The 26,556-nt window shown below is 39.1% G+C and overlaps 2 protein-coding genes across 4 annotated transcripts in view; one reads left to right on the top strand and one right to left on the bottom strand.

Moving 5' to 3' along the window:
- The window catches only part of hipk3b (homeodomain interacting protein kinase 3b), a 37,504-nt gene extending 23,872 nt beyond the window's left edge, over positions 1-13,632 (bottom strand). For all 3 annotated transcript variants that reach the window (XM_026377528.1, XM_026377529.1, XM_026377530.1), the window contains exons 1-2: positions 13,286-13,632; positions 5,121-6,444 (exon numbers count right to left, since the gene is read on the bottom strand). In XM_026377528.1, coding sequence (XP_026233313.1) covers positions 5,121-6,444; positions 13,286-13,358 — 1,397 coding nt within the window. In that variant the 5' untranslated portion in view covers positions 13,359-13,632. The remainder of the gene's footprint in view (positions 1-5,120; positions 6,445-13,285) is intronic.
- Positions 13,633-15,560: 1,928 nt separating this feature from the next.
- On the top strand, positions 15,561-26,328 carry cstf3 (cleavage stimulation factor, 3' pre-RNA, subunit 3). Its single transcript, XM_026378107.1, has 20 exons — positions 15,561-15,777; positions 16,446-16,550; positions 16,737-16,832; positions 21,225-21,257; positions 22,161-22,258; positions 22,353-22,419; positions 22,505-22,539; positions 22,629-22,755; positions 23,149-23,226; positions 23,324-23,486; positions 23,609-23,718; positions 23,822-23,938; positions 24,023-24,241; positions 24,330-24,432; positions 24,554-24,623; positions 24,715-24,910; positions 25,033-25,183; positions 25,284-25,378; positions 25,495-25,555; positions 25,709-26,328. The coding sequence occupies exons 1-20, from the start codon at positions 15,751-15,753 to the stop codon at positions 25,906-25,908; spliced, it is 2,151 nt and encodes a 716-aa protein (XP_026233892.1). The 5' UTR covers positions 15,561-15,750; the 3' UTR covers positions 25,909-26,328.
- The last annotated feature ends 228 nt before the right edge of the window (positions 26,329-26,556 follow it).

Genomic DNA, 26,556 nt, shown 5'->3' with positions numbered 1-26,556 from the left:
CAGAGGGGCCTCATGATGGGCATGTGACACAACAAAGAAGTGTAATAAAGTTATCAGCAATGAGCCTTCAACATGTAAGCACGAGACAGAGATTCATGTAAACCTCAAGAGGTTTGGTGCCATTTTATATCTAAAATAAAGGTAAAACTGAGGTAACCAGATACTGATTTAGCATACCATCAAACTGGACTGAAAACCAAATGTTCTCATCTTGTTAATTAACAAGAATGAAATGATGCAAAAACAGTACTACGGGAAGCCTGACACATAATTTAGGTTCTTGTTAAGGGAAAGTGTAACCTACTTTAGCCATAGAAATACCAGGAAACACTCATTACCCAGTAACCTAGAGAAGTACACAGTTCATAAAAAGGGAGACGCTTGTGTGCCCACAAGTTTACATATGCACACGCGCACACACGCACGTGCACGTGCACATGCACGCACGTTTTCAAGACTGCCTAAAGGATTATTTGCTTGTTCTGTAAAAATGCCAGACCTACTTTTCAGGGAAAATCTAATCCAGCAGGCTTAGATATAAATACTCCATCTGTGGATAAGAAAACAACCAGCAGGTTATGGTTTATTTAAGCCATTTTCACCGTTGAACTACGGAAAATGTCTGGAGAATCAGGTCCGGACATTGTCCAAAGTTGCTCTTTCACACATGCAGCACGCAACAGGAGACTGTCTGTGTCAGAGACTTGGAAAATAGTTTGTTTAGTTTGAATGTAGGGTGGTCCTTGGGTACAGCGTGAAGAAGGGGCAATGTGACACAAACAGTGCATCAAGGCAATCACAGTATTTTGTTTACAACTCAAGCAGAGTCAGTGAGGTTTCCTGAAGGAGAGAAGTGCAATGCAACACCAGAAAGCATTGTAAATATTTTGGATGTTGCTTAGACTTTGCATCAGGGTGCTGGTAGATAATGTCCATTAATGTCTGGGCTGACTGACTCAGACATTTGCATTGTTGCATACAACTCCTCTAGGTCATGTCTAGAGATGTTTAGCGTTCCAGTGCATGTCTAAAAACACCTACAGATGTATAGAGATTCATTGTTGATGTGTCCTCTGGCTCACAACTTTTAATTATGTCTATGCTGACTTAGTGCATAGGAACACACACAAGAAATATCAAATTGCAATTATTTGTCAAAATGTCAAATGCAAATAATTATGAATATGTTTGACATGTATTAAAAATAAATGAAAATGTCAAAATACTCTGTATGCACATACACATCAAGGTAATTTACTACTATAACTAATTTCCCAATGTTCGTAATTATTTTATGATATTACAAAGTGGGGAAGAATTACTTAGAGTTATCCAACTAAAAAATATATATGGTCATGATGATACACCTTATATGACAACATGGTTTGAGGACTTTGGCATTTTTCTTGTTGGTACCTAGTAGTCAACAGTAAGATGAGAATAATCCAACAATAATCTGACAGACGACATACTGATGTTGAAAAACATCAGTGTTATTAATCAATAAATACACTAACGTTAACAAGATGATAAGTATTAAATTTCACTCTGTGATTGAGCTGTGACTCATTCAGTTTAACTAACTGTGACGACCTGGGTGGCCACTGGCCAAATGTTTTTAAATTGTCGAAACAGTAGGGCAATCTGTCAAACAAATTGGTTTGAGTGGCTGATAGATTTGAGATCATTACAAAACAAATGTTTAGCACTGTAAACATTACCAAACACCCACAAACACAAATGGACATATGAAAATCAAAACAGCTTATGTTAGAGCTTGTTGACCTTGAATGAGTAAGTGAGAGTGCTCTAGTATTTCAAGCTGTCCTTATTTCATTTTGGCTGCCTATGTGCTTCACCATCTATAGAAGTCAAAGCACACTGGCCCATGTCCCATGAGCTATTTTAAGCAACCCTTCACTCTCAGCCTCAGCAACGCAGTTCCCTCACAGTATTCTTTGCATATCCCAGCCTGTGAGGGGGTATAAGCAACAGAGGGACATTTTACAAGGCATTTTGTTTGTGTTTTGGTAACTTTGTCATGGAAAATCATTAAAAATAAATTTGATTATTTCTAAGATTACACCAACTATGTTTATATTTACTTAATCCATAGTGAAGTGTTATGAAGATGGCTTTCTGGTAATGGCTTATGGTTAGCAAAAAAAAGTAGTTAACATAATTATGTGTACTGGCATTAACAAATTCCACCTCAAAGTCCATAAAACCTTACAAAAGAATGGAGATACATGAGATGCTGTAAAGATCTTTTTTGTATCAATATTATATTATATATATTTGTTTCTGCTAACTTCTGGGACAGTCTTCACAAGGCAGTTTTCTTCTCCAAAATCAAATTAACACTAGTGCAAATGATTTGTACTCAGACAGGCCTTTTTATGATTGTGCACTTTGAGGTCAGCAGTTGTACCCATGTATACTGTATCAAAAAACAAAAACATGCTTGCAGCAAGAAAAACCTATCAAATATTCCAAAAGCCTCAGCGTGACAGAGCTGACAGAGTTGAAGCAGCTGTTCTGTTCACTTCCTCCCTGACAAAAGTACAGTAAAGTATGACAGTTCTATTTTGAGCAACTTCCTGAAACTAAGTGCATTTACAGCAATACAAGAGCATTCACAAAAGAAAGCTTGATTAATATGTTGGATGAAAGGAGAATGCAATAATTTAATACCAATGACAAGTATTTTTCCCACTTTAAAATCTGTAAAATTCAGAACAAGGAATAGATCAAAACACGTTTTCTCTTCCAACTTTAGTCAGTGAGAAAACCTACAGTAAATCCAAATACAGACAGACATCAAACCATACATTTACATCTATTTTCATCAATGGCATCTTCATTCCATGCAGATCATACTGCTTCAATGGCTCATGAGCAGGCAGTGCAAATTATTCAAATGCCATGTAAATTACAGATAGCACTGCCCTGAATAAATCCTGGTCCTTTCTCTTCAACTTTGGAACGACAAAAACAAAACAATCTGTACCATAAGTTCTGGTAACTAATTTATCTAACCATCTTGCCATTTCATATAGATGTTTTTGGTTATTTATTTTTTGAATCCTGGTATGACGCCACTAAACTGCTTTATAACAGCCTTGCCTATATAAGTGCCCAATCAAGATTTAAATTGATTCTTTCTAAATTTTAAAGTGATTCAGGTGCTATTCAAAATTTACAAACCAAAACTGCTAATAACCCCTTTATAAATCTGAATTATCTCTGCACGACACCACCACAAAATCAGGGACACAATCAGTCTTCCTGTGAACTTGCTACGGCCATATCCACAGTGTCCACTAGTATTAGCACTACAATGCTGAAGAGCAACAACAATGCTGAGACTAGGGTGCAGCTCACCTGAAGAGTGTTAACATGGATCATGTAGCATGTTCCAACCCTTAGAATATGAACACTCAAGTCATACCACAAAAAAGCTTCTCAGTGCCATCATTTTTGTGTGTCAGCTTTGTGCATTTCCTGACTTGTTATTTTAAACCGAATACATCTCGTATAAATGAAACTTGAGGGTGAGATGCAATGTTTCAGAATGAGGTACAATGAATTTCTAAGAGTTGAGGAGGGGCAAATTCACCAAAAGAAGCAAGATGGTACATGAGCATTAGGACACCCCCCAGGACAAATAGAGATGCAGGCTGATGAGGGGTCCAAAAAGGAAATAAGAGAATTCTTGCACAAGATGAAGAAAGTAAGTAGTGCAACACCAAGGCGCCATAAAAAACTGTAAGACACTAGCATAGCTTCCAGAATAAGTAAGTAAGTAGTATAATGTTCTCCCTGAGAGAACAAATTTGTAGGTGGGGATTTACGCTTCCATTGCCTGTCAGGGACACATACAAATATTGTGAAATGTACAGACAGCAATGTTGCCCGTTTTGCCCGTAGCCTGTTTCCTCAGCACACTGCAGAGAGCTCACACACCTGACAACAGCGAGGTTATTTTGAGCCTGTCAGTAAGTTGAGTTAAGGAAAGGTGTAACACGTTATTAATTATATAACAATACATTCTGTCTGCAAATACCTTATAGTTTCAGGAGAAACTGGTCACCTTTAGACAGGTTGTGCACGTCCCTGGCCAGATTTATGTTCAATATGCCCTTATTACAATTAGCTCAGAAGTACACTTTAGCTGTGGCATCCTGTAGCCACATTCATTACAACTCTGTCCTTGAAAGGAAGGTTTTAATAATATGTAGTTAGTCAGTTATGAAATTATTTGGTTGAATCACTAATGAGTGTGCACAAGCTCCCATGGTTTGAATTACAATTACTTAAAAAAACATTATTAATACCACTTGTAGACCAAATATGGTTTACTATAATAACATGAAAACTTATGCTTTCATTAGAAGGACATGGCATAAGACAATATGATGTTGATTATTGTCATTGTAAGATCTTTTTGTGCAAAACTGCGTACTTTAGTATCTATTCAAACTCAAGAAAGGTATACACCACACAGTGAACTGGGTCACTCCTGCCTGTTACACAACAGTTTATATCATTTCAGTCCTGCTTTTCCTAATGAAACATAAGCACTCCTAACATAATGACAACGGTTATTTGTTGAGCCAGTTTTCTTAGAACACATCTAAAATGAGAAGAAACAAAGACAATAACAGCGGAGTTATGTGAGGAATGCTATTCATTAATTTTTCTCCCAACATTTCCTGATTTAATCCAAGTGTTATTTTTATAAATCCTTTCAACTCCATAGGCCAACGCTTATTTGCCCTTAATGCAAATAACACCAGAAATGTTCACCAAGTCAATTAAACCTTTTTGTGTTATTTGGGCAAAGTTAAGTGTAGGAGAACACATTTTTCCCCACACAAAAGAGACATGATCATTATGTTGCCTACTAGTAAACACCACAGGGTCACATTTTTTCAGAGTCTGTGGTATGTGGTTTCTAAATAAGACAGGATGTTGTGCAGTATGGGAGACATTCCTTGTTTTGCTAGAGGAAGGACATTTTGTAACCTGATTGTGCTGGGCACCGACACTGACTGAGGTTAGTTTAAAGTACATTTAACCTATTTTATTATAATGGAAAAAAAATGTTTTGTACTCACCTATAGTACCGAGACTGGAGGTACGTTGAGCACACTGCTTTGGACACGTGACTGGCTGAGCCAAAGTCTATCACTTTCACCCTGTAGGGTTGTCTCACTGGGTCCACCAGCATTATGTTCTCAGGCTTGAGGTCTGCATGAATCAGACCCATGCTCTTCAGCTTTTTCAGAGCTGTAGCTACCTGCTGTAGCACAGGTCTGATCACTTTCAGGGGCAGTGGGCTGAACTTATTCTGCTTCAGGAAATCATACAGGTTCTGTTCAAGCATCTCAAACACCAGGCAGGTGTGACTGCGGTGCTGGAAGCATTCAAACGCTCGCACCAGGTTGTGCTCATCTGCATTCTCCCCACTCAGACGAGCGAGTATGCCAACTTCAATTTGACCCTGCCGTGCATATGAAGGATGGTTCTTCAGGATCTTCACAGCCACTACCTCACCTGTGCCCCTCTTCCAGCACTTTACAACCTGGCCAAATGTGCCACGTCCCAAGAAATCCAGAACTTCATAAGTATTCTTCATGGAACACAGGACTTCATGCTGTACTACCTGATAATCCCCATCACCTCCTCCCGCCCCTCCTGCTGCACCTACACCCCCAGGCCCTGCACCCTGTTTGGTTGGACCCCCTCCGGCTCCTACGACTGCAGGTGCAGTCACAGCTGCGTTCCCCACATTTGTCGTTTGCAACATGGCAGGCAACATTGACAGTTCCTCCACAATCTGCATGGTGCTCTCTCGGTTATCCAGCTCCTCACTTTTACGTTTGAGCCCACATCGCTGAGAGCTGTCAGCTGAGTTCAAACCTCCACAGTTCTCTTCCCTGTCACCCTCTTCTTCTCCACCTCCGTCACCTTCTCCACTGCAGCCCTCTCCCCTTCCCCCTCCTCCTGCCCCTGTTGCTCCACTGCGGCCCCCACTTGCTGTGTCTGTCTGATGCTGCTCCTCCTTGCCCTGCAAGTGGACAACCCCAGTGTCCTGTCGCTGCTGGGCTGCAGCTGGGCCTGGTCCTCCTCCTCCTCCTCCTCCTCCTCTCTTAACAGGTTGTTGTCTTTGTATACCACGCACTACCACCGTCTGAACCGGGTACTCTTGTCCTCCACGCACTCTGACACCCACTGCCAAGTCTCGGTTTACAAACGAGTGGGCTTGTTTCGTTGGGTGCACAATGCCAAGGGTTCTGCTGTTCAGATAAGTCCGCGGGTGTGCCCTCTCATGGTACACACAGCTGCTGGGCTCAACTTTAAGTTTCTTCACACTGCTAAAGGCACTTGTCTGGGTTTGATAAATGTTTGGTGGGTAGACCAAGACTTGTGAGGCCATACCTGCAGAAAAACAAAAGACAAGACAACAGGTCATTAGTCTGAATTCTCAACAAGTCAATTAAGCAATTTCAGCATGTTGAAAAGAACTTCACTTATGTCCAAGAACTGTAGAAAAGCTCATAACGCATAATAAATGTTGAATAAAATTATGTGCAACACATAGTAGGAAAAACGTTCAGTGTTTTATTGTATTCATTTGCTTAAGGTCGAAGGTGAGTTTAATCTACCATGAGTCCAAACAACTGACACCACCAATCCCGTTACGTCAATTTAGTTACTCCTATTTCATGACATCTCAACTAGTAGAGCCCCACTAACATCTATCAACCTGTCACCGGTGCTGCATTTTCCTTATGTTGTAATATAGTGAACAAGAGACTACAACATGCTCTATCGAAAAAAGCGTGTTGCCCTATCGAAGAGAGCATGTTGTAGTGCAGTGCTTGAGAGCAGTCACCATTCTGCCCTATCCACTGCAATCCCACCTCCACACGGTAGATGACTAACTTCTCAAAGGTTTGCCTGACCTTTCCCTGTCATTTTCATGCATCCTACTGCAGGTCTCTAGGCAACCAACAGAATCAGATTGAGGATAATACACAGACAAAAAGAGAAAAATAAAGTCACATAGCATCATCAGGCCTACATATATAATTTCCTAGTTAAAAAAACATGGTTAATTCTGTGTGTGTGAGGATGCACAAAGTAATTCAGGCCAAAGTTTCAGGATCCTGGTCATCTTTTTAAAATATGTTGAAAACACTTGAATTTACAGAAGGCTTACCTAGATAAAAACCTAATAAGACAAATCTTAAACAATGTTTTAATACCTAGTGTTGCCAGCCCATTAAAAAGCTCTACCCAGAAGGGCACATTAGTGAGTCAGGTTTAGGCTGTTAGTGCCCCTGCAGAGTCACCTAAAATAAATATCCCCGATGGAAAACACTTGTGTTGTGATAACACAAACGCTGTGAGACACCTCTTCAACTCTATTCTGAGCAGCAAGATAAGGTCAACCTATTCCCTTGTCGGCTCTTTGCACAATCACACCCTTTGTTACTGTTTGGTGGCACTGTTTACCGTCTTCTGCAATAGAAACAATTTCTCAAATTATCCCAAGCAAGGCTCAAAAGGCCAACCATTTTGGTGGTGAATGAAAACAAAATTGGACGCGCTCCATCAGGAAATTAACTTGGTCACACTGGCACACCTACAAGTAAGTGTCCACTGTGAATACATTATATAAATAAATGTTTTCATTCTATCATCCACACAGCGTAAAGGGAATTTTTTCATTAAAATGTAAGTTAAGGGTTTTAATTAATATAATACAGCAGAAAACTATACAACTCATCAGTCAATTTGGAAAGCGATTCAGTGAATGTAAGTCGTCATGAGATTATGGCAGTTTTATCTGGGGTCAAATGTTTATATATAGGAACATTCAAGTTTTGGAATACAGCATCGTGTGTGGGAGATGAGAAGATTATTTACATTTCCAATGCTTTATTGCTGTCTTACAATTAAATATAAGCATAAATGCAACGTAACTCCACATAAGCGAAACCAAAACATATTTCTAAAATATATAAATATCTTTCTGTTGTACTGCATTTCTCTCAGGGGTTATAAAATGCAATGTTTCTAATTATGCTGCTAGTGCTGCATTAAAGTTGCCATAAATAAAACACTCTGACTTCTGTGTTCTGTTATTGTGTCATGCTGTGCCTCCCTCATGTTCTAACCACTCCTTCACCAGAAAAAAAAGCACGTATGAAAATATATGTTTGATTTGACGCTCCAGATGTCACTCTGAGTTTGGTTATTAACATTGTGATTAAATCTAAAAGATTACTACAGCAATACTATAGAAATACCAGTTAGAGTTTCAAGAACTGCACTGAACCATTTTTAAATATGTACTAATTTAAAATATGTACTTGCCAGCAAGACAGGTTTTCATGACTTACACATGAAATACTATATTTATACTGTGAGCTTTGTCTCAGTATCTGGGGAATGGAGATGTTAATTGGCTGGACTGAAGATGGAGTGCCTGCTGTCTGGTGCCAGAGTTTCTAGACAGAGGGAGCCTGTACTTGTACCATTCTCACCAACTGAGCAATCAAGATATTTATAATTGAATATCAAGTCAATTAAAAAACAAACTCAAACACTGCTAAAATGACTAAATGGTCAGTAGAAGTATGACAGTACTTGTTTTTTCAAGGGCAAAAGAATGGCAGCTTGTGTTGTTATTACTATCTGAAACCAGATATTCTCTGGTCAGCCATGAGGTTCCTTGTCTAGCATCACATTACAACCTTCAACGATACAGAACCTTTCTAACTACCATGATTCGTTAAGTAATTGCTCACAGTTGAACTTTTGACCCTTGGCCTACCTAAATTAAATTGAAAAGTAATCACTAAACATCACAATGAACAAATAGTACTGACTGACAAGACAAAGGTGCCTTAAGAGACAATAGCAATAGGTGAGAGGAGAAACAGCTGATGACATTTGTTGACAAACATGTTGTGAGGGAAAGCCAAAAAAATTATCTTTCCACCCTATAATCCTCCATGGGTAAAAAAACACAACTAATAAATGAAATGTGCATTCAAAATGTCATGTTTCCAATTAAATGTCATGTAAATCTGAGAGAAATTTCAAAATAGTCCACATTGCAGATTATTATGCATTGGTTCATTGTGTTCTTGCTTTGTAAATATTTAAGTTAATACCATACTTAATACTACTTTACTTTATTGTCATCAGTTATGGCAAAGGTGCAGTTTAAAAACTTGTAATAGTAAAAGACTAAATCTTTTACCAGCTGATCATGGAACTTTTACATCACTTTATTCACACACTGTTGCTCCAAGTTAGTTAGCTAGCTGTAGCCATGTCGCTTTACAGCTCAAAGCAAAAAATAATCTATAGTGTTGCTGTGATCAGTAGCTATTATTAGCTTATGTGTTTGAATATGTAAGCTATAAATGTTTGCCAGGCTACAACATATGCATGAAGCAGTGATACTTTTAGAGAGTAGATCACCTTTTTTCTGCACAAATTCACAAAAAACAACTGTTAGCTACCGTCATAACAACTGACCTGGGCGCGCGCACACACACACACACACACACACACACACCACAGTGCTCCTAAACCTTTATTATTAATCATGTGACTAAATATTTGATATGGGCAAAATGTGACAGCATTGGAATGATGAGGACAATGTCACAGAGTGGATTAAACCGTGGCATTGTAACAAACTTAACCTGCTACAGAAATAGAATTAGTGTGGAGCATATAACTTTTACTGATTGTCTTATTTTCTGTTTTACATCATTTGACTTTAAACTATACAGTCTTCACTCGAAAACTGGTTCAGATAAAATTAATTTTAATTTTCCAATGGCCAAAACTACAAAGTTCAACTGTCAGATAAACTACAACACATCACTATAATTTGTACTTTTTCTGTACAGCTCTGAGTGTTAGTGTAAGTCACTTTAAGACAGTGTAACAGTGACATCAAACGTGTTCTCACAAGTACTCCTCACTTACAGTAAAAGTAGGTAGCTTCATAAATAACTTCTATGTCCTACTCTGAGTATCTGGGTATTTTTAGTCCAAAGTTCTTGCAATTCCTATAAATGATTCTGATGTACCTGATAAAAACAGGCCCAGATCAGTAAATATCAAATGCAAACCAGTCACTGTAAATTAACGCATCTACTTCAGACACTCTTAATTTCCTGCTGCTGCTATCTTGTGAACCTAAAGGGGTTGGCGTTATAATTTACAATCCCACAACATCACTACACAGTGTGGACCTTGCCTGTGTCTCGTGACTATGATAATCATCATTAGATTAAAAAAGGCCCTTTATTTCCTAAAGCATGTGACCACATGGCATTTCAACTGTGAACTTAGGACTATCACTTAAGAGTATCCTTGTAGCATTAGGTCTTGTACACAGGCAACACACTGTACAGTTTTACAGCTATTTTGCAGTATAATTACACAGCTCACAATATGAGTGTCTCAATTGCTGAAATGAAAAGTTCTACCTCTGTCCAATGTAACGCAGATATTTATACAGCATAGAATGCCTCAATTCACATTGTAGGCACACGTTAATATGATCATGTAGCTCACTTTATCTGCCATGTTTTCATTCAATATCATATCAATATCAAAGCACTGGCCTATCACATTGTAGTACAAGATGTACAGTAAATGTAAATGTGCATATGCATAAATGGGCACAGATTAAGAAGATATGTCAGAAATGATGTTGAATATGCCAGAAAACTCAGATTTACCTAGTTTCATTTACAGGCAAATGTGCAAATGGAGAATTTCAATTATTTACACATTATGGCAAAACATTAAAAAGGGACTAAACACCCGATAGTCACCGACTACTGGTGTCTGTTTTTCTCTCTCATCACATTCATTTTACATTCAAAGCCACCAGTCTATCACCTCTACCAAAAATGTATTAAGAGCTGTCACCAAGTTGCATACACTGAAATTCTACACACCTCAACAAGCACATACATCGATCAGCAAAGCACTGATCATAGTGTCACACAAACTTTTACACTACTTATTAAATCAGCTATGAACACAGTACTGGGCTTTAGACCAGACATTTTCTTTTTTGCCAGTTGCTGGACAAAAGTATCTACGGTGTTATTAGAATCCAAAGATATGCCTGTATTATATCTAGAGATGTCACTAGATGCAAACAGGTAATTATGTACTGGAACAGATGTTTACAGCTTAGCAAAATGGGTATTTTCCATCCATCACTTGTGATTCATACACGTTACCACAAAGCATATTCTTTTGATGTTGCTCTTCCCATAAACTGTCAACATTTCTGCTTTGTTTACTGTCTCAAGTATGTACGCCTTCAAGGTGACATCACTTAGAAACATGTCTTTACCTTGGCCACAGTGCAATAAACAACAAGCTGCCCAAAGTATTTCAGATCTGTGCAGCATGATGTCATATGACAACACTTTCCTAAGTCATGGTGCCGTCCCATCCCCAATTAACAACCAACACCAATTATGGTCTATTACTACAACTTAGGAAGGCAATGTTTATTTTAAATTCACTTGCTTCACTATGACGACTTTCTTTTGGCATCGTCGGTATCATTATTAGTCACAACCTTGCTTTGTTGCCTTGCTACTGATAAGCTAAGGAATGTGACACACACAGAGCTGAAACAAGTGTTTATGAGAAAGAGAATCACACAAACATAGCAGTCCAGCACCGCACTGTATTCATGGTGTTTTAAGTATGTAATACTTCTGGGATGAGCTGCAACACAGCATGACACTAAGGACTCTCATTCCTCTGAGAGACCAAAAAGCTAAATAGTCTATATTTCTAATGATATTTGAGTGCTTTCATTACTGTTACTGTGTGGATTTTATGATTGTTGTTGGGGTGATCGCATTGTTATGAATGAACTTGTATATATTTAATTTGAAAATGAATAGTAAATAAATTGTAATAAGTAAGTTGAACCAAATCTGAGTGAACATAAGCTAATGATCACTTTTATTACTTGTATTTCCATTGGACTACAGTTCCACACAACATAGACGATGTAGATTAGGAAAAAGCAGCAAGTTTTGGTCCAGTAACAAAGACGGGGCAGTCCAGTACAAAATGAGTAGCTCTGGCCAGTCACTTTTTGGACCAGTGAAGGATGCACGTCAGTTAAAGCCAAACTCCCATTTCGTCCCTGATATCACAGGAAATGTTCCTCTTAGGAAAACAAAACAAACACAAATAATGTGCTTTCCCTACCTTCCCAACCAACAAGGGAAGATGTACTAATCATACTAGACAGACTGGCTTGGTAAAGTACACATCTCTTTAGTCTACAGGCCACAATTATCTTTCTATTTTAACCATTTCACAAACAATGTAACTTTTAGTGGGAACAGGAAGTCCAAGTGACGGTTCCCTAACATATAAATAGCTGTTAGAGGAGACCATCGTGCCTACAATTATATGGGCAACTTCTGTTTAGCTGGTGTTCAAACCCCCACATAGGTGCTTATTTCCTCTTCAACATAAAGCCACCACCTTCATGGTGTCCATAAATGCATTAGAGCAAGCTCCACTTCACTAGCTTAGCTTGATTAACGTGACAATATGGGTGAACTGAACCAACTTAATGAACAAGCGACCCGCCACATGGACTAAATTAAAGCCAAATTACTAAACATTAAACCTACGTTAGCTACTAGCGAACATAAGCTACCTGACAATAATTGCTAAGTTAACACAAGCACCTCAAAAATAACATTTATAATAGAGGCAATACAACACTCACAAGTTAGGTGACTCCGTTTATGGTAGGCTGGTTGGCTAAATGGGTTTCTGTAATGCTAGTTAACATAAGGTGTAGCATTTAATAAATAATAATATGTAATCATCACGTTAGAAACAAATCAAACAGTCGCCGTGACAACACCGAAATAAACACTAGCTAAGGTCCAGCGCACACACGTTAATAATTACCACCAACGTCATCGCTACGACTGTTTGGCAGAGTAATAAATATTATTTGCCAGAACTAAATAAAGTCATAAAACTTCTAGAGCTTTACGAAGTGAATGATGACACGTTTGACAACCTAACAACGTTAACGTTACAAACAACAGCTGGTTAGCTAAGTTCGTAGCTAGCGTTAAGTTTTGACTTTGCATGAACAGTTAGAGACGTCACACTTCAACTAGGGTCTCAAAGGTTACTGTGAACAAACATCACCGTGAGCGATCTGCTATCAGCCACTTACCTTCACATAGAGTCACTATAAGTATAATCCAGGGCTTCTCTGAACATGTTATGGACTTATAAATCCATATCATGTACAGTTCGCCTGCATTGCTGCCATCTTGTCCTAGACGACAGGAAGGGAGAGCTCGCTCTCGGTAACGCCACCATCTCCCACATTTTAAACATTAAATAACTCCTGCATACGAGCGTCCAGAAACACCACACCAATACCAGGTTGTAGCGACACAGTTCAGATTCCTCTCTTTCGTCTTTGGGCACCGTAGCCCATCTCTGAAAGGGTGTCCGTTACCCCGTTTCGACGCACGGTTCCGCGGCCCTGCCAGCTCCTAACATGTCCCTTGTCTCTCTGGCCACCGCAAGCGAATGTTTGTGAACTGACGGCATAGGCCAGACTGCAGTAATCGACCGCAGAGCAGCTACATTCACAAAGATGTGGGGTTGCAGTGCAACACCGTGCAGTGCTGTAGAGAAGCCCAACTTGTAGTTAATATTTGCTGAGAAGAACTACACTGTGCACTTGGTGAAATGTGATCAGGCCCCTTACAGTGTGCATTAGCTATTAACTCCCCTGCATTCTTAAATTGGGATTGGGTTAGAATCAAACAGTGCTGATAAGACAACCACTTAATGAAGCATGTCTGGAAGTTCGACATGAGAATACAGAAGGATTTATATTGTGATAATATTAATAAGAACAGTAGGAGGTTCGACTGAATGTTAGGAAAGTGCTTATTTTACAAATGCACATACAAATAGTAATTGATAAATATTTATAACTAACTTCACAAACGTTTATTAGCTGCAATAAAAAGTTTTAGAGCGAGTGTTATACTACTGAATATCATAGTAACTATATGTAACCTGCAATCACTCTTTTTGTGGTTGTATTCTTAAAGAAATTAGTGGGGGAGCACAAGCTGAAGTCTACTTCAAACAGTCAGGAGGCACCCAGCTGACAAAGAAAGCTGTTTATAAGCCCCCACTGTCTGAGACCACATGTGACTTAATTTGTCTTTCGCAGTCCTCATCAGTCCCCACCTCAGTTACAAACAATAAACCACCCAGGCCAAGTCAGCTGAAAAGCAGGTGTGAGCAATTCTTATCTAACCTGGTGTAACAGAAAACCCAGCAGGGGTGGTAGCAGAGGGAGGAGAGTTACCCACATGCATACAAACCCCGTAAGTCTATCCTGGAGGAGGATGCTTCCTGTAGAGTCGGAATATGTTTCCCCTCCCGGTCTCATCACAGCCAGTTGTGCATGACTTCACTCTAAATCATCCCAATACTAAAGAAAACACCATGAACAATCTCTAAAAAAAAATACACTAGTGTCACATCAACACACTAGAACATTAGAATAGTTTTAATTTTATTTAACTTCTTAGATTTCAGATGATGGTTCACCAAAAGCCTAATTCAAATAAGAAAAAGAGTAAGAAAACGACAGATTTTCACATGAACTACTCTGTGGTCTACTGCTCTGGTCTGTTTCTGGTTAATGGTCAGAGTCATACAAGCGTTTGTCTCCCCCTGTGGGTAACAAGGGGAAGTGACATTGTGCAGCACAGAACGAGCTGCTGGTTTGTTGATGGATGTCTCAATCTTATACTTTAATTACAATAAAAAATATATATCGTGCATGCATCTACTCAGAGAGTGCCTGAAGGTTCATTGCACATACTTTAAGATAAGAATCAGGTTCGAATCTGTCTGTAAAGACTACCTCGAGAAGCCACCTACTGGACAAGAGATAAACTTGTTTTGCACTTCCATATGAATCACCTAATGCACGTGCTTCACATCTATAAACATATAGACGCAGGAGAGCATGATTTGCTAACAATTTTTATTTGGAGTAATATATTTTCTACACAGATTACTGTAATGTAATAGGTACACCCATATCACCTATCTTACAATTGAAGAAAATGACAAGTGAGGCTGCCAGCTCTGGGTCTAAAATATGTACCAGCTATATTTACTTCTTTCTGACTCCTATAGTATAGTATACAATCATAGCGTGTGTGGTAACATGTGTGTGGTGATCATTAACAACCAGCAAGGAATAGTACAGTGGACACTTTAGTTTAAAAAATCACCACTCCACAAATTGTAGGCCTGGTTGTTTTAAACGTTACTAAATAATTAATTAATAGTGTGAGGAGACTGTGTATTATATTGAAATATATACTTTCTGGTCGCAGTGCAATTTTAAAGTGGTGTTTTATTTTGAAGGATGGAGCCGGAAGTGTTGTTGTTGTTGCCAGTGGCGGAGCGGAACACAGTTTTCTCGCCATTTTGAGAAATCGGCCAGCCATCGAGCAACTAGTTGCTTGAGGGCGATGTAATCGACCTTTTTGAAGCTATGCCGATTACTTAGTCGTTTAAAATTTGCCATCACGTCATTATTTTAGCGTTAATCCAATTCATATAGCATTTCTAACCCAGATTACTCCTCCAACAATGGCCACCGAGGGAACAACCGACCAGGTAGCTACATGCAGTCCTGCTAACGGACAAGCTAACCCTGTTGAAACGCTAGCATCATTTAGCGCGTTATTCTTGGATAAATTTAAGAAATGCAATCATCTGCAGTATATACGTTGTGTTCTTTGTTTCTATACTAAGTGTTAATTACTATTACTTAATTGCGCATGCAGTAGATTTCTTGTGGGTGTGTTTTAAAGTTTACTCTGCTCTCACGCTACGCCATATTGGCTAGCTAATTGTCCAGCGTTGCGTTTAGCTTTAGCCGACTTAAGGCTAACACCACCTGCATATTAACTAGCAGTTGCAGCCAGTTTAGTCAGCTTTAGCTTGTCTAGTTTTCGTCTGGCTGGATGGTTTGCTGCCAGCTTTAATGACCTAGCTAGCTAGTGTAGAAAAGCTGAAACGTTACTCTGTGCATGTAGTTTGCGTTTGCTATTAAACAGCGACACGTCCGGTGGCGCATGTGCTTATCATGGACCTAAACAACGCCACTGTGTTTTGAGAGCTCCGTTAATATTTAATGTAACTCATTATATAATATGCATGTGTTTTCAGATATGTGGGCCTCTAGAGGCGTCGCCGCACCACAACACAACCATCACAGTGTACAGCAGCCTTCATTTCAGCTGCCTAACAGTTTTGTCCTGTGGTTTTGTGATATCTTGCAGGCAGCAGCAGAATATATCCCAGAGAAGGTGAAGAAGGCAGAAAAGAAGTTGGAAGAAAACCCATATGACCTTGACGCATGGAGCATTCTGATTCGAGAAGCACAGGTTTAGTGACACAGAGTTGCATTCCTGGGGTTTAGTAAACTGGGAATAAGGGTGGTGGGTACAGGGGCAGGTTTTATAGATTGTTTAAAAAAAAAAAAAAAAAAAACGAAACACTAATTTCTTTCCCCCACATGATTGGTGCATATGTTAAGCAGTATGGAATGTAAATGCATTCTCCTTCCTTAGAACCAACCCATAGATAAAGCAAGGAAGACATATGAGCGACTTGTCACGCAGTTCCCAAGTTCTGGCAGATTCTGGAAACTATTCATTGAAGCTGAGGTTAATACTTTTTCTTTTATTAAGTGTGCATGGTTGGGAATTTTTTTTAACATGATCAACAATGTGATTTTCACACAAAAATGTCTCCTCAGTGATTTTTAAAGTCACAATTCTTGTTCTTGTGTTTTCTTTTGTTGCCACAATCTCCAAACTGTGTGTAGATTTCATTACAAGCTTGCTATGACTGGTCGAGAGTAATAAAGATGTTGAAAGCTTGTAACGGGCTGAAAATATCCTAAACAAGGGCCTGTGAGTGAACACAGATGCACAAACACTCAGTCAGGCTCTAGCTAGACAAATCAAGAATTGTGCCTTTAAACACAAACATAAGGAAATTAGCTCTAACCATTTCTTATGAGTCTTTTGTTCCCAGGATTTAAAAAAAAAAAACATTTTCTCTGCGCCGTATTTAAATGGGGTACAATGCATTTGTTGCATGTTTGGTCTGCAACAGTATTAAAACTATTTTAATGGTATTGGAGTGCATTAGCCTTTTATTCACTTGTTGTGTCAATTTATTGCCTCCTGTGTCATTTCTTTCGGGTTATTTTATACAAAATATTTTATTGTGTGGCCCTTTTTTTCCCTTTGACATCCCCCCACCCCCTTTGAATATAAAACCGGTGATCAGTTTGTTCTGAGCCCACAAACGGGCTTTGCTTTTGGGCAGTCATTTCATAACAGGATGGTTCATCTTCCCTTGCACATCATTTTTGCTGACCCGGCAAAGTGCATTTTGTGATGCCCTCCATCTCTGCAGTTGGCATTCAACATATTGCTTGCAAAAGTTGCACAGTGTTAGTGCAAATATAAGAATTTAGCTTCTAGTTAAAAGTCAGGTGTCCTCTATGGTGTGAATTGAATGATGCTCTATACAGAGGTTGTTGTGGTTTGTTGTTGTGGGGTTTCTGCCCTGGATGAAGTGACCCCTGCCCACACCTGTTTCCCATACCTTCTGCCACAGTCCACTAGGATTTTAAGTACACAAGAAGATATTTAATGAAATGGACACACTGTGAAACAGAAAAAGAACACATCAGTGCCTTTTCCAGATGGACTAGGCTTCTCCAGAACAGTCCTTAATAATTAGGCCTACAGATGGCACTAACTGTACCTGTGCCAGTAAAGCTTCAGTGTCAACTCCACTACTGCTACAGATGCGTTGCCCACTCGAACAAAGCAACATAAACGAGCAGTGTAGTGCAGCACTTAATGATGGGTAATCAGTGGATCTGTGTAACGGATCAGAGAAAGGAAATTCAAATAAAGTAGATTGAAACAGCTGAACTACACTGAATTGTTTGTCTTATAGCTGACATGGGCTCAATATTGTGGTTGATGAAACCAGTTTCAGTGTTAGTTTGATCGGTGAAAATAAGATTATCGTGTGTAGAGTCCACGTACATGAAAAGCAACATGTTAGAATCAGAATGGAATCCAAAACATGAATGGATTATAAATACCAGACTGGAAAGCCACATTACTCATCACCATCAGAGTGAAAGTTAAACTGGCCTGCAGATTTGAAGTAGTCAGATGTTAGCAGACAGCTGTTGGGGTGACCCGTTAACCTCTACATTCTAGGCAAGCTGGAATACATTCAACTTAAGTATTTGGATTATTTTATAGTTATTTTCAACTTTTTTTTACCCTGTTAGTCACTTTTCAGCATAATTCTCTCCATTAAACCCCAGTAACCTTTTTTTTTCTTACATTCTTGCTGAAGGTTTAAGAACAGGCAGTGAAATTAGTAGTAATTTAATCAAAGGCATGTGTTCAAGGGACATTTTAGTTTGCTAAATATTTGATTCATAGTTGTAATTCAGTGTCAAAACACGGCATCACCTGGTAAGTATGCTGACGAGCTTCAATCTTTCCCCCCTTTTTTAGAGCTACATGGTAGATGAGGTGAAAACCCTCAGAGCCTTAAATAGCATGTTTAGCATTTTGTTTTGGTGACAAAATGCAAAGAAAATTCACTGAAGAACCTAATGTGTGCTTGTCTTAGTGTGTAACAGTTCATGTTGAGACTTCACAAAGTCATTTGTTGCAAAAGCTGCACACTAGGCAGCTCGGTAGCTTATATCTTGTTCCTTTTTTTAAAACTGAGAGTCCAGTCAGCGAAGTGTTTTTCACACACTGTTCACCAAAACACCTGTGAAGAATGAGTGTGTGTGTGTCTTTAAGTGAAGGTTGCCAGCTCTTGTTGATGGACACAAAGCTGGACGATTTTTATATTTTTGATTTTTTTTTTTTTTTTTTTTTTGTCGAGTTGTTTCGGCCCCATATGCATGATGTTAAAAACATGGGGTAAAGACATTACATGCACAGTGTGACGAGCATATCGATGCCAACCTCTGCAGTCAGTATTTCATTTTTCCATCTTTTCCACTTTTTAGGGCTTAAAGCATGGGCAGCATGTTCTGTCACAGAATGCACCGATTTCCTTAAGAGAGAAAACCACTGAGCACTGGAAGCTTGCATAACCCAGCTTGGTCTTTTTTTTTTTTTTTTTTATCCCCAACTGGAAAGGAAATGTGACTTTTTTCTCATATTTGCATTATAATTCCTACTGCAGTAACAATATGCAGGGAAGTCTCTGTGTAGTCACAGCTGGATTGTTGCACATATTTAAACTACACTATAGTAAAACAGAATCAGTAAAGCTCATAACATTATGTGGCATGTGTATATATTTTTATTAATCTTATACTTAAGTATGGATCTTTACTTGTCGGTTTCATTATAAAATTAACTCCACAGTCTGTTTAACGAATGGTAAAGATATGTTGGAGATGTTTTATCATTTTTAATAATCCTCTCTTGTAGGAGCTTTTTTTAAGATTTTTTAACCATCTCACTTGACTCAAGTCACGTTTATCATCAGTATCACAGTCTAACATGTTCCCATGATACAGCTGATCCATTTCATTTAGCCATTGATAATGTGATTTGCACTTGATATATTAAAGGCTCAGATTTGACTGATTCTGGAAAACTTTGCTATTCTATCACAGAGTCAAGTTACTTGACCAAATGTGTTATATTTTAGATACCTAATAACGTTGTATTTGGTGATTGAGAAATGCTTTCAGAATTAGTTTTTTAATAACTCAAATGACATATGCCTTATTATCTTTAAAGGTGTTATATAATATTTAGAAGCATACTTTTATTCCTCAAAATACCAATTTGTCATTAGCATATATAATCTGTTCACTTGCCTCTAATTATCAGGGATTCCTTGTGGGCTTGGTTTAATTTTTTTTTTTTTTTTTTTTAAACAAAGGTGCATTAACAGTACCTGGCATTCACCTCTGCAGAGAAGGTGCCACTAAGGCACTTGAAGCTGAAACAGGCATTTAGAAGAACTGCATTTTTTTTTTTACAGGGATTCTGTTTTAACAATTGATTCTTAGAAATATACTTTTGTAATGCTATAGTGTACAATGTTTGTTTTTTAGTGTTAGACAAAAGATTGCTTTGAAAACTTCATTCGCATATTTTACTAAAACACTTAATCTGGGATTATTAGCATTTTCCTTTTGCTGTTGAGTGATTTAATCAATAGTTGGACAGTTTAGAGGTGACAGGATACAAAGAGGGGGACAAAGTGTGAGAGAGGAAATAAAAGCTGCGGTGTTGTAGTCCCAGTATGTGTCTGAAACAACGGGCCCCAGGATAACCCTAAATATAGGTTTTGATGTTACAGCAGGTAGAACTGAGTCAGCAGTATGTGTGAAAATTATCAACAGAATCCTGGAAATCTCCCAGCAGAGACATGTTGCCAGTATGTTGTTAATAATTTAACAGTTTCCCTGTAATTCTTTACTGTCAAACCAGTGCACTGTACCTTCTCAGTGCCACAGGGGATATTTCCACATAAACAGTTACTAGTGATTAGTACTGGGTTAGTTTAATGCCCTTTTTTTATGTTGTAGAGAACGTTACCTTAAAACAGAGAAATAGGATCAGTGTAAGCACATTGGCCTCCTGTATGAACTGGAGGGTGCTGTGAGACTGTACTCATTGACAGTAGGCAGTATGAAAATCATGGCTGCAACACTGTTTACTATGAGAACTCGCATTGCTAATGTGAAACAGGATTTTCTTTTATAAACGACAAATAATGCACTTTTACAGTACGTTTGGTGACGTTAATGTTTAAAATCTGTAATCGCTGCTGTGTTTCTCAGTTATGTGGCGCAAACTAAATAACAAAAATAAACCCCCTTTCTAAAAGTAATTTGTCATTCTTGTGTGAATTTCACTTTGTTGATCTCTGAGGTGTGTGTCTGCGTGGTCACATTTGCATGTATGCATGTTTCCTCTACACCTTTTAAAAGTAAGGAGCCCTTTGTATTAACATTGCATTTACACTCTTATTTGCAGATCAAGGCTAAAAACTATGACAAGGTAGAAAAGGTAAGTGTCCATCACACTTGTGAAACCTGACAAATGCACTATTTTGAACTCTGTAAGCCAGTCTAGTTTAGTATTAGAATTATTTTTGTAAAAACTACTAGCCTATGTGAATACACCAGTGTTTTTCTTAGATATGTTCAGTCAGTCAGAAGCTGGAAGATACCGATTCACTTAGTCTTCCACCGGTATCCTCCAGCTTTGGATTGATCCAGGTAATCATCAGTGGGCCGGAAAGTGGGCCTTAAGGATCAGGTTTGGAAACTCCTGGTATACACTATAATAATGTGTTAAAGTCACAGTTGTCAAGGCAAGGCATGTTATCTAGGCCCAGTCATTTGAATACATGCTGACAAACTAAGAAATGAGTGCACATTTGGATGAAAATGATGAGAGGGCCTTTTAGGTGTGAGTTGATTATAATTTATATATTATTATAATTTTATAATTATAATAATTATTGTGTAAGTGTAATTTGTAGCTTCTTTTTATATATAACAGTGGTTTTAATTTATTGGGCTAATGCAACTGTAAACGCTGATGTGGTGTTACATGTTTCCACTGGGAATAAATTAGTTGAAAAGTTAAAATGTCCGTTTTGTTTGTTTGTTTGTTTTTTTGCCAGTTTGACACATCAATCCCTTAAACAGCCTTATTGTACCGTTGTATTTAAAGGAGCTCAGTGAATGTAGGTCACACCTGAGGCCTGTGTGAGGCCTGTAGCAGAATAACTGAAGTGCACTGACTGATGAGCAAAACCCAGAATCTCATTTAAATCTGGCACATAAAAAAAAACACTTAATAATCAGCATTTTAGTTATAAAAACAATATATAGTAGATATTTAAAGGCTGTGTTGGTGACTATATTCTTCATACTTATGTATTTTCACATTTTACCCCTGTAGTTGTTTCAGAGATGCCTAATGAAAGTGTTGCACATCGACCTGTGGAAATGTTACCTCTCATATGTGAGAGAAACCAAAGGGAAGCTGCCCAGCTACAAGTAAGCCACTATGCACTGTAACAGGGTTTGTTAACTGTCATACAATTTACATATATATATATATATGAAAATATATTAAATTTTTTACCTTTAGAGAGAAGATGGCCCAGGCATACGACTTTGCCCTGGATAAGATTGGCATGGAAATAATGTCTTATCAGGTACACGTATCTGAACACTTCCTTTGTTCAGTGTATGCAGTTCTGTTTTCTGCTGTCACCTAACAGCAATGTGTTCCTCTTACAGATTTGGGTAGACTACATCAACTTCCTCAAAGGGGTGTAAGTGTTTTTCTTGTGATGTTCTAACACTTCAGAAACGTTGTTTGCCAACTCTGGAAAGTTGACATTTTTGTTTCGGGTTTTCTTAGTGAAGCTGTGGGCTCATATGCAGAGAACCAACGAATCACTGCCGTTCGGAGGGTGTACCAGAGAGGCTGTGTGAACCCCATGATCAACATCGAGCAACTCTGGAGAGATTATAGCAAATATGAAGAGGTGAGAGATCCACCCAGGCCTCCAGGCTGTTTGTTCCTGAGAACTTTACCTGGACATGCACTGATAGTTGATCACACACTGACATCAATATAGGTCTCAATCTTCAGTATTAAATCATTAAAAGACATTTGAGTTCTCGACAGCGAGGTTTTCAGTCACTGTACTTATAACACCTGAATTTCCCCCTTGGACATCAATAAAGTTTTACCTTACCTTACCTTTGACACAGACAACAGTGGTTAAAATTTATTCTGAAGAGCTTCTTAGAGCTAAGTCAGTGACAGAGAAACAGCTCCTTTCTCTTTAGCTACAGACATTTGCACATATGGATTTTAACCTTTGTAAATTTGAGAGCGATGGAGTCCTAGACTGACTGCTCTCATTCATGAACAGGGAATCAACGTGCACTTAGCCAAAAAGATGATTGAGGATCGAAGCAGAGACTACATGAACGCCAGGAGAGTGGCAAAGGTGAGATGCTGAACAAAGTGTCGCGAAAACACACAAAGGTTTTTTTGAATCAGGCCGTCCTTGTAAACGAATGCACTGCTGTGATTCCTGAATTCAGGAGTATGAGACTGTGATGAAGGGGTTGGACAGGAATGCACCCTCAGTACCGCCCCAGAATTCTCCTCAGGAAGCCCAGCAAGTAGAAATGTGGAAGAAGTACATCCAGTGGGAAAAGAGCAACCCGTTACGCACAGAAGACCAGACCCTCATCACAAAAAGAGGTGATTATTTGTGGTCATGAATGAGATTTCATCCCTCAATTGATGCCACTAGAGGGCGTAGGTTGAGCCTTTTCTCTTGATTCAGAATATAATGTGAGTTGCTGCTGTCTTCTGTGTTGCAGTGATGTTTGCCTATGAGCAGTGCCTGCTGGTGCTGGGCCACCATCCTGACATATGGTATGAAGCAGCACAGTATCTGGAGCAGTCTAGCAAACTACTGGCAGAGAAAGGGGTAAGAGATGATACCTTATAAATGCATGTGATCAGTGACTTGACATCAGCCCTAACTTCACCTCAGAACCCCGTTAGGAACAATCATTTTGTTTTTTTCTCAGGATATGAATAATTCCAAGCTTTTTAGCGACGAGGCAGCTAATATCTATGAACGTGCCATTGGGACCCTTCTGAAAAAGAACATGCTTCTGTACTTTGCATTTGCTGACTATGAAGAAGTGAGTATCCAGTCGCTTATTCACCAAAAACCGTAACAGAGACCGTGTTTATATATAAGCATATTTCTTTTACTGTCCTCATAGAGTCGTATGAAGTATGAGAAAGTGCACAGCATCTACAACAAACTGTTGGCCATTGAAGACATTGACCCCACGCTGGTCTACATCCAGTACATGAAGTTTGCCAGGAGGGCAGAGGGCATCAAATCAGGTCGCACCATTTTCAAAAAGGCCAGAGAGGATCCACGCACACGTCACCATGTGTACGTAACTGCAGCACTAATGGAGTATTACTGCAGCAAGGTAAGTGCACACGATCATGTGTTTAGGTTTAGGATAAACACAGTGTGACTACAGCAAGTCTAACAAATGTCCTCATCTTTCCACACAGGATAAATCAGTGGCCTTCAAGATTTTTGAACTTGGTTTGAAGAAATATGGCGACATTCCAGAGTATATACTGGCCTACATTGATTACCTCTCACACCTTAATGGTAGGTGATGTGTAGTAGAATAGTAAAATGATCTATTTGCTCTTAGAAATGAAACATCTTTAGATTATTACCGTGATGGCAGATGACAAATCTTTGTCTTTCTGCCTTCCTCCCTCTCCAGAGGATAACAACACCAGGGTCCTGTTTGAACGTGTCCTCACCTCAGGAAGCTTGTCACCAGAGAAGTCAGGGTAATGAGGAGCGCTGCATGTTTGTCTTTGTCATAATGAACCGAGATCTCTGATGATGTTTGTTAACTTTGATTCTTCTTTCATTCCTCAGTGAGATCTGGGCTCGGTTCCTGGCCTTTGAGAGCAACATAGGAGACTTGGCCAGTATACTGAAAGTAGAGCGCAGGCGTTTCACTGCCTTCAAAGACGAGTACGAGGGCAAAGAAACAGCTTTGCTGGTAGATAGGTACAAGTTCATGGACCTGTATCCCTGCTCTACCAGTGAACTCAAGGCCCTTGGATACAAGGTGTTTATTTTGCTTTTTGCTTTTGACACAACATGGGATGTCTTATGACCAAAGCAGTTAGACAAGTCAAACTTTACTGTTAACATGAACTAATATTTAAACTGATTCTCATGTGTTTGCAGGATGTGTCTCGTGCCAAACTGGCAGCACTGCTCCCAGAGACTGTGGTTGCACCCTCTGTGCCTGCACTGAAGGATGAAGCCGACCGTAAACCTGAGTATCCCAAACCTGACACTAATCAGATGATCCCCTTTCAGCCACGTCACCTTGCCCGTATGTACCTGAAGCGCTCGGGGTCTTTCCCCACATCTAGTAATGTTTTCTTGTTTTCCCTACGTTAACTTTATGCATCTTCTTGTGTTTCTCCTCTCAGCTCCAGGTTTACACCCTGTCCCTGGTGGAGTTTTCCCAGTTCCCCCAGCTGCTGTTGTCTTAATGAAGCTGCTCCCTCCACCTACATGCTTCACTGTGAGTAGCAGCAGCAACTTAACATAATCAAGCTCATATTTACTGGTAATAAATACAAGATGGAAGGAGCTTTTTTTTCTGTAAAGATTAAACAGTCTGATTGTTTCTCGCTGCAGGGTCCGTTTGTTCAAGTAGATGAGCTCATGGAAACATTCAGGAGATGCACACTTCCTGAGAGTAGGTTGCTTTTGTCATACAAGAGTTCTGTTTTCAGCAACATGAGCAATGTGTTTGGCTAAAATATTAAGACTTAGATTAACTGTTACATCGTGTTAATGTGTTGCTCTGCCCCTTTTTTAAAAACATGAGTGATGTTTTCTTTCTCCTTAGCCGTTGATGCCGCTGTGGAGCTGATCACTGGCAGGCAGCCTGATGCAGGAGGGGAGGGCAATGGACCCATGGAGAACCATTCAATCGCCAAGTCACTCAAGAGGCCAAATGCGGACTCTGACGAAGAGGATGACAAAGGAGCTGTGGCTCCGCCCATACATGACATCTACCGTGCGCGCCAACAGAAGAGGATTCGATAATCAAACTGAACCTTACAAGAATGTAATCTTAACAGGTGTTCATTTTTTGGTAAATGTACATGTCCATATTTCTCAGTGCGTCTCACAGATTATACTGTACATCCATTGTACATCTCTGTACAGAAGACAAGCGCACACACACACACACACACACACACACACACACCTGCAGACATACATACAGTATGTGCACCTGAGTGTTCTTGTGGCTTCTGTTTTGTTAACAGTTTTTATTTTTAAAGACTGACCATTATACTGTACAAAATTTTTAATTCAAGCATTTATTTGGCGCATAGCTCAGTTTTGGCCTTGTGACGTTCCAGCGATGGCAAAGTGGACTTAAGCTTTTTTTTGTTTGTTTGTTTTTTTAGATGACTGGAAGAAACACAGTTCATTTCAATAAAAGTGGAAAAATAATTCAACCAGATTTGAGTTTTCTGTTTCACTTAATGCTTTATTCTTAATTGCAGTTTTTCTCTGTAACTGTCTGGACAGTTTTAAGACGTCTCTGTCAGAACAGCATCATCACCACTAGGAGGCATCATATGACACTTGGTCAAAATGAAAGACTCAACTGTCCAGTTTAAAGTGATCTGATTTATTTTATGGACAAGAGAAAGATTTGGAGGAATTGGATTTATGCAGCTA

The sequence above is a fragment of the Anabas testudineus genome, chromosome 3 (genome assembly GCF_900324465.2).
Source record: "Anabas testudineus chromosome 3, fAnaTes1.2, whole genome shotgun sequence".
Taxonomy (NCBI): Eukaryota; Metazoa; Chordata; class Actinopteri; order Anabantiformes; family Anabantidae; genus Anabas; species Anabas testudineus.
The sequence above is the reverse complement of the archived record's forward strand: the minus strand, read 5'-3'. Positions and strand labels throughout refer to the sequence as shown.